This window comes from Festucalex cinctus, chromosome 9 (genome assembly GCF_051991245.1).
Source record: "Festucalex cinctus isolate MCC-2025b chromosome 9, RoL_Fcin_1.0, whole genome shotgun sequence".
Taxonomy (NCBI): domain Eukaryota; kingdom Metazoa; phylum Chordata; class Actinopteri; order Syngnathiformes; family Syngnathidae; genus Festucalex; species Festucalex cinctus.
In genome coordinates this window covers 7,370,096-7,381,371 of record NC_135419.1, presented here as the reverse complement: position 1 = coordinate 7,381,371, position 11,276 = coordinate 7,370,096, and the positions used below count along the sequence as shown (strand labels likewise).

Here is an 11,276-nt window from a genome sequence, read left to right as displayed (position 1 = left end):
ATTATATTATAAAAAATTTGTTTAGATATTCTCTCTGTGCTCTTCTTGCTCTCCATTGAGTGCATGCAAGAAGCTGTGCGCGTGTATGTTGGTGTGTAACAGTGATACCGAGAGCGTCCCTGATTGGCCGAGCGGATGGATGCTGTGCGCCAATAGCAATCCGAACTGTACAAAGAGATCTTCTCCTTCCCCCATACGACTGAGCAACACACAATGCTCAGTGTCGGGAGGAGAGGATGTATATCCGCCATGTAGTGGCATTATACTTTATTTCATTTTTATTATGGATGGATGTTGTTTGACTTTGTCACGTGCTTGGAATATGGATTTTGTCCTTTTGATCTCTTTTTCTCTGGATGGGAATTGATGCATTTTACTGAAACGAGGATGACAAAGACAATAGGATGTCGGGACTGGCGATGGCAGGCTCTTTTGTGGCATTTTCTATTGATGTGGACTACAGTGAATGCGCAGACTCGCTACAGCATCCCAGAGGAGCTCAAACGGGGTTCCGTGGTGGGAAATTTGGCCAAGGATCTTTCTTTGGGGCTTTCTGAGATTTTTGAGCGCAAGCTGCGCGTCGCCTCTGAGGCTGGTAAGCAGTATTTCAGCGTGGATGCGGGGAAGGGCGAGCTGCTGGTCAACGACAGAATAGACAGAGAGGCTTTATGCGGACAAAGCGCCGGCTGCGTGCTCCCCCTGCAGGTCGTCATCGAGGACCCGTTGCAGTTGCATAGAATCGAGGTTGAAATACGAGACATTAATGATAACTCTCCCAGTTTTGTTTCAAATGAGTTATCGTTCAATTTAGCCGAATCTGCAGCTGTGGGCAGGCGTTTTCCTTTGAAGAGCGCAGCGGACCCAGATGTAGGAAGCAACGCAATTAAATCATATACTCTCAGTAAAAATGACTGCTGTTCCCTTAAAATAAAAGAAATAGAGGGTGGAAAGCGTGTCCCTGAGCTCGTGCTAGACAAGCCTTTGGACAGAGAGAAGAATGCTGTACATAAAATATTATTAACTGCATTTGATGGGGGAAGTCCGGCTAGATCAGGCACTTCAGAAATTACCATAAATGTACTTGACAGCAATGATAACTTTCCGGTTTTTGAGAAAAATCTCTACAAAGTAACTGTGAGTGAAAATTGTGTAAAAGGGACTGTTATTATTAAACCAAAAGCAACAGATGCAGATGAAGGTTCGAATGGTGAAATTGGTTTCTCATTTGCCTCTGCAACTCCCAATTCTGTGTTGTCCTTGTTTGATATAAATCCCATTACTGGTGAGATCACTTTGAAAGGGGAGTTAGACTATGAGACAACAAAGTCATATGACATTGACATAACTGCTAAAGATAAAGGCAGCCCTGAGATGGAGGGTCATTGTCGTGTGCAGGTTGATGTGATGGACTTCAATGATAACCCTCCTGAAATTGTCCTCACCTCTCAGCCAAAACCTGTTCGTGAGGACGCACCAAGTGGAACTGTTGTCGCCCTCATAAGTGCTCGTGATCTTGACTCGGGTAATAATAGTAATGTGACGTTACACCTGAAAAAAGGCTCTCCTTTTGACCTAAAAAGTTCATTTTCTAATAATTACGCGCTGGTAACCAGCGGTGCTTTAGACCGAGAGAGACTGTCTGAGTATAATATTGAGATAACAGCTACTGATGCAGGCTCGCCTCCTCTCTCTAGTAAGAAAATGATAACTGTCAGCATCACTGATGTTAATGACAACCCTCCTGTATTCTCTCAGAGCTCGTATAATGTTTATTTGAAAGAGAACGGAGTAGCAGGCTCTATACTGTACTCGGTGTCTGCCAGTGACCTGGATGCCGGTGAAAACGCCAAAGTGTCTTATTCCATCGTGGACTCTAAAGTGCACGACGTGTCCGTGTCGTCGTACGTTTACGTGAACTCCGAGAACGGCAGCATCTACAGCATGCACTCGTTTGACTACGAGAAAGTCAAAGTGTTCGAGGTTCGGGTCGAGGCCAAGGACCAGGGCTCTCCGTCCCTCAGCAGCAACGCCAGCGTCCATGTTTTCATCCTGGACCAGAACGACAACGCCCCCGCTGTCATCTACCCCTCCCCCCACGCCGCCTCCCACCTGAGGGTGCCCCGCTCGGCCAAGGCGGGCCACCTGCTCACCAAGGTGACGGCCGTGGACGCCGACTCGGGCCACAACGCGTGGATCTCGTACAAAGTGGCGGAGGCCACGGACGCCTCTCTGTTCACGCTCAATTTGTACACAGGGGAGGTGAGGACTAAACGCGCCGTGTCCGAGCACGACGACTCCTCTCAGAGGCTGATCGTAGAGGTCAAGGACGACGGGGAACCGGTCCAGTCGGCCACCGTCACGCTGTCCATCCTGCTGGAGGACGGCGTGACTGTGAGCGAGCCCGTGTTGGAGCTGAGACACAAGGCGTCCGAGGCCGGCAAGAAAGGCGGCAGAATCACGCTTTATTTGATTGTGGCTCTGGCCTCGGTGTCCGTGCTGTCTCTGCTCACTTTGCTCATCTTGGCCGTCAAATGCATGAGGAGCAGCACGAGCGGCGCCACTTGCTGCGTCAGACGGACACACTGCCACGAGGACAAGAAGCCCAACAGAAATCTGCACATTCAGCTCAACACCGATGGACCCATCAAGTACGTGGAGGTTCTGGGAGGTGACGTCATGTCTCAGAGTCACTCCTTCAGGTCGTGCATGTCTCCCATGTCAGAGTACAGTGATTTCACTTTGGTCAAGCCCAGCAGCACCACTGACTTTAAGGAGGTCATCAGCGTCCTGGATGCCTCGTTACCTGACAGCACCTGGACCTTTGAGAGCCAGCAGGTGAGCAGATAATTGTCAAATTAAGTGACATCTTAGAGTTGAGGGCATTTTTGTGTTTGTTTAGTAAATGGCACTATTTCAATTTGATTGACATGTTGCGCAAAAATTATTTCGCCATAAACAAAATCAAACAACATGCAGTGTATAGGCCATTTAAATTATGATCAGTAGTTGTATTAGTGTGAAATCAGCACAGGGATACATGGCTGACACACAAAAAAAAAAATGGCCCTGGCATTTTGACTTATGCTCACCGGCCTTGCCCGGCCCGACTCCTCCTAGCCATACCTGTCTAACACATTGTTCTGCCACTGATAATTTGACTGATGTTGGTTCAGTTTGCTGTTTATATTCAAAATAGATTCTTGGACTAGTCCCTCTAAATTGTGGGCCAGTCATTTAGGGTAAAATGGAGGAAAATAATAACTAAAAAGCACTTCATCTGCCCACCGGGCATGTGCCCTGTATACCAGATGGCCAGTCCAGCCCATGCAGCATATTAAATTGTTTGTGTGACGTTAACAGTGAGGAGCGTCCATAGAGGGTTGAGTTGTTTTGCTCATTTTACAATAGGCCTATTTGTTCTTATTTTTAATCTCAATGTTTCTGCATCTTAATCAGGCAGGACATCCGTCTTGAACCTTAATATTCGAGAAAGGCTCTTCCAAAACCCAAAATATGAACATCTTTAAGGAAGAAGTTTCTCTGTGTTTTGGGAAATATACATTGATTTAAAAAATCTATTTAATTTGCTTGTTATTCAGTTAAATAGACCACAAATTTGACCGGTCTAAATTGTGCTCCTTTTGGTACAATTTGTGAGTTTGGATATGGCGCCCCCTTTTGGGTGAAAGTATTTTCACAACTTTTCCCCCCCACACCACTCGCAACAAGTGAATGACCAAAAGGCACACTGGAATGTGTCTTGGTTGCCTTTCAGTTGTATTTTTTTCATTAGGAACTTAATTATTTGCATGTTTTATTTTTATTTTTCATCCTATCAGCTTTTGTTGTTAGTTCCCACAAAACAGTGGGAAAAGTTTCAGTGGCGTGCGTGTGCATTTGGATGGGTGAGTGCGTGAGACTGGCGTGTGCGTGTGTCAGTGTGTGTGTTCCAAATGAGGGGGAAGGCCTCTCTGTCCTCTCCCCGCCCACGAGTGGAGCGAGGCGGGAGAGAGGAGCCAGAGCGAGGTCGGAGTGGGGGAAAATAGTTGAGTTTTCGGCCTCGTTTTCTCGTGAAAGTCGGTGGTCATGATCGCGTCAAAACTTCCCGTTACTCCCGTCAAGCGGATAAACTCACCACCGAACCGGACGGGCTCGTCTTAACCCAAAATGATCATGGATACTAAACGGTGAGGGAAGAAGTTTCATCGTTTTCCCGGACAATGGACTCCAGGCAGAGAAAGCGCCCCGGAGGAGGGAGCCAGCTGTCGCGGCTCTGCTGCTTTCTAGCCTGCCTCTCCTCCGCCTCCGCCCAGCTCAGCTACTCTGTGTCGGAGGAGCTCAGTCCGGGATCCGTCGTGGGGAACATCGCTAAAGATCTCGGCCTGAGCACGCAGGGGATTATCCAAAGGGGTCTGCGGGTGATGTCCGAATCGGGCACTCAGTATTTCGAGGTGAGGCAAGCTAGCGGAGATTTGGTGATTCAACAGCAGATTGACAGAGAGCAGATGTGCGAGTTGAGCTCGTCCTGCTCATTACATCTTCAAATACTTTTGTCGGATCCTTTGGAGATCCAGCGCGTCGTGGTGGACATTGTGGACGTGAACGACAACGCTCCGAAGTTTTCAACCAGCAGCGTGTCTTTGGAGGTGTCAGAGGCCGCCGCGCAGGGCACGAGGTTCCGCTTGGAGAGCGCGCACGACCCAGACGTGGGTACCAACTCATTACGCACATACCACCTCGCAGAAAATGACTTTTTTAAATTGAATGTTGAGACTAAAAGTGACGGCAGCAAGTTTCCAGAGCTTGTGGTGGACAAATTGCTTGACAGGGAGGCGCAGGCCTCCTTTGAGCTGCTGCTGACGGCTGTGGATGGGGGGCAGCCGCAAAAATCAGGCTCCACGCTGCTTCTCATTAAAATTTTGGATGTAAACGACAACGCACCTATTTTTGAGGAGTCTGTCAACAAAGTGAGCCTGTTAGAGAATGTCGCACTGGGCACTTTAGTGACGAAATTGAACGCCACGGACGTGGATTCGGATCGCAATGGAGAAATATCATTCATGTTTAGTAAATACACGCCAGATCGTGTCGTTAAACTTTTCACCGTGGATACGAAGAGTGGGGAAATTCGTGTGAACGGCGAGGTGGATTACGAGAAAGCGACATCCTATCACATCACGGTGCAGGCCCGAGATGGCGGCTCCCCAGCGATGGAGGGCTCCTGCAACGTCATCGTGGACGTCATCGACGTCAACGACAACGTGCCAGAGGTCACTCTGACGTCACTCACAAGCCCCATCCGAGAAGACGCCGCCCCTGAGACGGTGATTGCTCTCATCAGTGCTCGGGATCTGGACTCGGGCAAGAACGGGGAGGTTAGTTTAAGCATTCCGCAAGGTCTGCCATTCAAACTCAACTCAGCATTTGGCATGCACTACAGCCTCACCACAGCTGGGCCCCTCGACCGTGAGGCCGAGTCTGAGTACAAGGTGGTCATCAAGGCCACTGACGGCGGCTCGCCCCCGCTGTCGTCGCAAACCAACTTCGTGGTGAAGCTCTCTGACGTCAACGACAACTCCCCCACCTTCTCCCAAAACTCCTACTCGGTGGACATTCCTGAGAATAATGCCCCGAGCACCCCCATCACAGCTGTATCAGCAACAGACCCGGATCTGGGGGACAATGCTCGCATCACCTACTCCATTCTTCCCAGCATGGTCCAAGGCTCACCCATCTCCTCCTATGTCTACATTAACCCAGAGAGCGGCCACATCATCAGCATGCGTTCCTTGGATCACGAGCAGCTCAAGGCCTTCCGTATCGAGGTCCAGGCCCGGGACGCCGGGACGCCCCCCAGGACCGCCAACGTCACCGTCCATGTGTTTGTGGTGGATGTGAACGACAACGCACCCATCATCGTCCACCCTGCGTTTCCACAAGACAAAGGAATGCAGCTGAGTGTGCCCCCGTCTGCGGGCCCGGGGTATCTCATAAACAAACTTGTGGGGGTGGATGCCGACAGCGGGCACAACGCTTGGTTGTTTTACTCCATCGCCCCGGGGCTGCACGCTGGCATGTTCCGTATCGGGGCGCACTCTGGCGACCTGCGCACAGCCCGCAAGTGGGATGAGGAGGAAGAAGGTTCCACTTATGACATTGTGGTCATCATCCAAGACAATGGCGAGCCGCCAAAGTCCTGCTGGGTGAATATCACGGTGACCGTGGACGAGAAGGCCGCAGCGGATGACGCTCCGGCGAGACCTCACCACGCGCCGTTCTCCCCGCGCAACGGGTTGTCGGACATCACCTTGTACCTCATCATTTCCCTCGCCTGTGTGTCAGGTGTGTCTTTTATCACTTTCGCTGTCCTCATCGTGCGTTGCTTGAGGCACCGCGAGCACGGGGTGGGCGACTCCGACTGCTGCTACTGTTGCTACGGTAACCAGCGGTCCGGCCGCTACCACCAAAGGCCCAGCAAGGACCTGCACCTGCAGCTCAACACGGACGGGCCCATCCGATACATGGAGGTGGTGGGAGGCCCCCAGGATCCGCACACGCGCACTTACAGACCGTGCTACTCCACCATATCCAGCAGGAGTGACTTTGTGTTCATGAAGACACCCATGATGAGTCACAACAACACGCTGAACACTACACTCAGCAGGAAGCACCTTATGAACTCGGCCGGTGAGGTGAGGAGACGAATGTGGGTTTGGGGGGGGATGGTCCAGAATTATATTCCTTGGCTACAGCATTACACCTGTATCACAAATTCCACCTTTCCAATTTAAAATTCCCTATTTATTTATTAGATTGGTTGCCATTGCAATGTTTTTTTTTTTTATGGTGAACCCACACAAAATTGCTTATTCATTGATGTTTTTAGAGTACCTATTCCATTATTTCTGTAAAAGTCATCTATTTGCCTTTTTTCCCACCCATATTTAGGATTAAAATAATTTGGTGCCATTTTGTGGCCAAGGAATGATGTTGAAGGTTGGAGAAGCTTCAGCTTGTCAAGTTGTAGCTTTCCCACCATTTTTATAGCTTTTATTTGGAGCAATTATTGTCTATTTTTTGGTGGGAGTCAATTACTCATGGCTTATAAGATGCTCCACAATTTTCGTATCATCTGCCGCTGTAAACTTCAACCACATACGGAATCAAACTGAATGTATTCATTTGAAAAAGGACAATGTGCGTTAATCATCATTTTACAATGTAAATGTGCCAGGTTAGCTAAGTTAAGCTAATTTTCACTGACAGTATCTTGGGCAAATAGCCTGCCTAAAATAAGTGGTATCTTTTCAGATCAGATATTTAGCATAGCAACCAGTTAGCATAACAACTGCCTCACAATTTTATTTTTTTTTCTTATTGCCACAAAATCAGTAAAAATAAAATGTCAAATGGCTTTGCAGTTTTGCTATTAGGCTAATGATTTTGTTTAGCGAGTAGCTATAGTAGCTATTTTTTTTAGTCAGTTTGATCCGTTTTGATGCTTCGTGGGGTAACACTAGATGGTTCCAACATTTTAAAATGAATATGAACTATAAGTGCTTCTAGCAGATGGTGAGAAAGAGACCGCAGATTAACAAAAAGTTTCTTTAATGTTGACTTAGGGTTTGGAAAGGAAAGGAGAGGAAGAGGACAGCAAAGAAAGATGTGAAGGAGAGGAAGGAAAGAAAATACTCAAAGGAATGGAAGAAAAACACTTGGGTTCAGAACAGGAATTCGCAGGGTCATTTGTCTGCCCCCTGACTTCCTGTTGTCTACTGATGAGTAGTTGCTGCACTCTGTGCTTACTTCCTTGGTCAAAATGGTGCCTCTCGAAACAGTCAAATGTATGAAGGATTATTATCAAGGATAGGTTAATTAACGAAACAGTATGCGCTTTCCTGTCATATGCTTTCTCCATCATGTCGTTTTTCATGAAGATTTTTAACATACTTCCTCTACTGAATTAGCTACGCCCTCGAGGTCAATAGAGTGCCATCTGTCGCAGTGTTCCATGTGACACGTGTTTGCAATAAGGACAAGAGCGGGGAAGAGGAGACGACAAAGAGAAAACTTTCTTTAATGCTTTTAGAACGGCAGCCATCATGTTAGCGTGCCCCTGCTTGAGGTTGTGAGTGTTAAGTGGGACACGCAAAGAGCCCCACGGTAGCGACGGGTAATTTTAGAAACGTGCCGTGAGCCCCAATGACTAATGTTCCCTCACTTCCACATCCATTCTTTAGTAATGTGCTGCTCCGGAACACTTGGTTTAACGTGCCCTTGGCAATGTTTAAAAATAGACTGTGCTTCCTTTTATCCGATCACCATTGAAAACATATCTTCCCATTTTAAGAGTATGTAAAGCGGACGTCAACCCAAAAATTATCTGTACAATAATGCCCCCACTAGTGTAAACACAGCATTCAATATTATTTGTTTGTGGAGTATAACTAAAGCAGATAAGAACACCGGCTTTTTTTTTGTTTTTTTTTTGTTTTACATCTTAGCTTTTTACATCTTAGCGGGTAGCCATTTTGCTATTTGTGTTGACTGAAACTGACATCACAGTTGCTCTTGGCTCAGGTAACGACCAATCACGGCTCACCTTTTTTCTGAGTTTGGTCATGTGATGTTTACAAGCTGAGCTGTGATTGGTCATTAGCTGAGTAACTGTGATGTCATTTTTAGTCGACAGCAGGTGGCAAAATGGCCGCCCTGAGATGGATAAAAATGGGAGGATTTTGCCCTTTCATTGATATTCCACAAACACAATATTAATCAGAATACCGTGTTTGGCTAGTGAGGCTGCTTAGAACACATTTGTACAGACTTTGCTGTTCATAGTTTGTTTATGTGCAGGCTAGTCAAGTTGTTATGCAAATACAGAACCCTCATATGGACATTTAAGCATCACATGCACTAAACTGGCCCATGCAGTTCTGGGAAAATGTCCTCAGGGTTTTGTCAGTTACCTGGTCGTGTTTGTTTAATAAAATAAAACACGTCATATTTCCTACTGCATGTGTTTTTCCTATCAGCAGCAGCAACTGAAATGGGGAAGATGGCAAATTCCGGATCCCATTGCTTGCTTTTTGAACAACAGATTAAAATGTGTGTGCGTGTGTGAGAGAAGACTTCCTCCTTTCAGTTAGAGCGCCAGGTGTAGTCCAGCCAAACTATTTTAACCATCATACAGTTTATCATCTCTGCCTCCCAGAGGGCCAAAAAAAAAACACCAGATGGAAGAAAGCATATTTTGCCTGCACAAAAAAAAATCTAGTTGTACCAGTTGAATGCTGCTTCATGCCATGCACAATCACAAAAGTATTTTTATGTTTTATTTGAATGTGGGCAGATGTTCGCCAGATGTTCTTATGCGCTGATGAGACAACTCGGGCAGGTCATAATTTGTTTGTCTAACTCAAATATGTGGCAGATGCAGACTAAAAGTGTTTTAAGCAGGTAATGAAAGGTCAAATTCACACACAGGTTGGATGGCATATTTTGTATAGTTGTCAGAAAAGTGTTGTCGGTAACATTGGAACAGGATGTGTCAATATGGTGTGAATTGTGACATGTAAATCCTACACAGTCCAAAAATATTGCACGTTTGATGATGCCTTTTGCCTAAGAATTGTTTGGTAGCTTTTGACCTCGTCATTGTTTGTGTGCTGAAGACAGTCACGCAGCTGGAATGCTCTTCCTATGTTTGCCTTCACTCGCGGCACAATCGCTTTCTATCCAACCAACACAGAAACCTGCTCTCATCAGAGACATCCATTTTTAGAATGTAATCATTGGCCAAGCTGTGGAGGAGGATTGAGATCCGCCATCCTCTTCTCATTCACAGCCGCTGTGGTTTCATTTTGAATGGGTGCTTGTTTAGCTTCAACTTCGCATTATTTCTATAGTTTCTACTCTGTGTCATAATGTAAATCACACCTAAGCTTTCCTATCATAAGGAAGCATTCTCCCGACCACCTTCCATCTTTCCGACGTTCCCTGGGGGTTGAACAACTCTTTTAATAATGCACCACATCATCTTCCCGGCCTCTCGCTCCGGGGAGCTCTTGTGTCGATTAGGCAGCACAACATGGAGCCCAGCCAGCCTCTATTCACTGCATCAGTGCACAAGCAAAGCTGGGAAAAAGCATAAACAGTCACGACTAGATGTCTCATACTGCAGAGTCTGTTTTCATGAGAATGAAGTATGATTTGGTATGAAAAGTTGTGTGAGTGAGAAAAGTGGCCATCCATCTATTCACTATACTGCAATTGTGAACGGCAATTCATCCTACAGCTATGTGAACTTCACTTTTAACTTTTGTGTTTTTAGATTGTTAACTTGTACCCATGTGTTCTTCTTATAAGTCACATGAATATTTTGAGACAAATGGGGGGAAAAAAACAGGGAACAAAGTCAAGTTTTCCAGCTGATGCTTATTTGTGCCTTGTCTCCTTCTCAACAAGCAAAAATGTTTCCCATATAATTTTCCATTTTGTCTGCCTAGTTTGTAGTGGTCCAGTTACTGCATCTATTTGTGCTACGCATTTAGCATTTTTAGTTCCAAAACCCTTGGAACAACATGTGTACACGTTTCTAGTTTTTTTTTTTTGTCTTGCTGCAAAACTACAGGTTTTCAAACACGCACACACACGCACAGATGTGTCAGCCACAAAAGCAACCTCACATGAAATCCAATCAGAAACCTCATGAAGTTTGTTGATCTTGAATATGCGTCTCATGTTGCAACGTTTCTTCTCTGCAGCAAAAGCCCCCCAACAATGACTGGCGTTTTAACCAGGGAGCAAGACCGGGACCCAGCGGGTGAGTAAACACACATACACTCACAAGATGATGATGATGATAAGTGAAGAAGGATGAGAAATAAGCTGCTATTGTAATGCTTTTATGTGGTTACATTTTAAGTGTGAGGTAGTCTTTTCCCCCTCACGCACTCCTCAGCGATGCATCCCTGCTTTCTAAAATGGCTGCCGCAGCCTCCTCGTCCCCTCCCCTTCGCGTTCCCCTCCTCTCTGCTTGTTCAGTACTGCAGATGAGCGATGGTGGCCAGAGCTGGTGGGGGAGGGGATGATGCAGAGTTGTTCTCGCCGCCTTTGCCGACATCCGACCGGTGTTTCTAATCAAACCGACGCCATGTGACATTTCTGCTCCAAAATCTGCATTTTTGGGCAATGTGTGATAATTTCTGCCGATTGTAGATGGTGGCACGTTATTTTGCCCCGTGTTGTCTTAGGTAACATTTCTTAAGGATTAT

General features: G+C 46.6%; 1 protein-coding gene across 50 annotated transcripts in view; it reads left to right on the top strand.

The window, feature by feature from the left end:
- Positions 1-11,276, top strand: part of LOC144025487 (protocadherin gamma-A12-like) — a 223,696-nt gene that overhangs the window by 205,066 nt on the left and 7,354 nt on the right. For 46 of the 50 annotated variants that reach the window (XM_077531597.1, XM_077531579.1, XM_077531578.1 and 43 more), the window contains one exon: positions 10,767-10,825. In XM_077531597.1, the coding sequence (XP_077387723.1) occupies positions 10,767-10,825 (59 nt within the window). Of the gene's footprint in view, positions 1-13; positions 2,836-2,897; positions 6,693-10,766; positions 10,826-11,276 lie in introns of those variants that run through there. The other 4 variants (XM_077531546.1, XM_077531548.1, XM_077531549.1 and 1 more) reach the window with 4 other exon arrangements.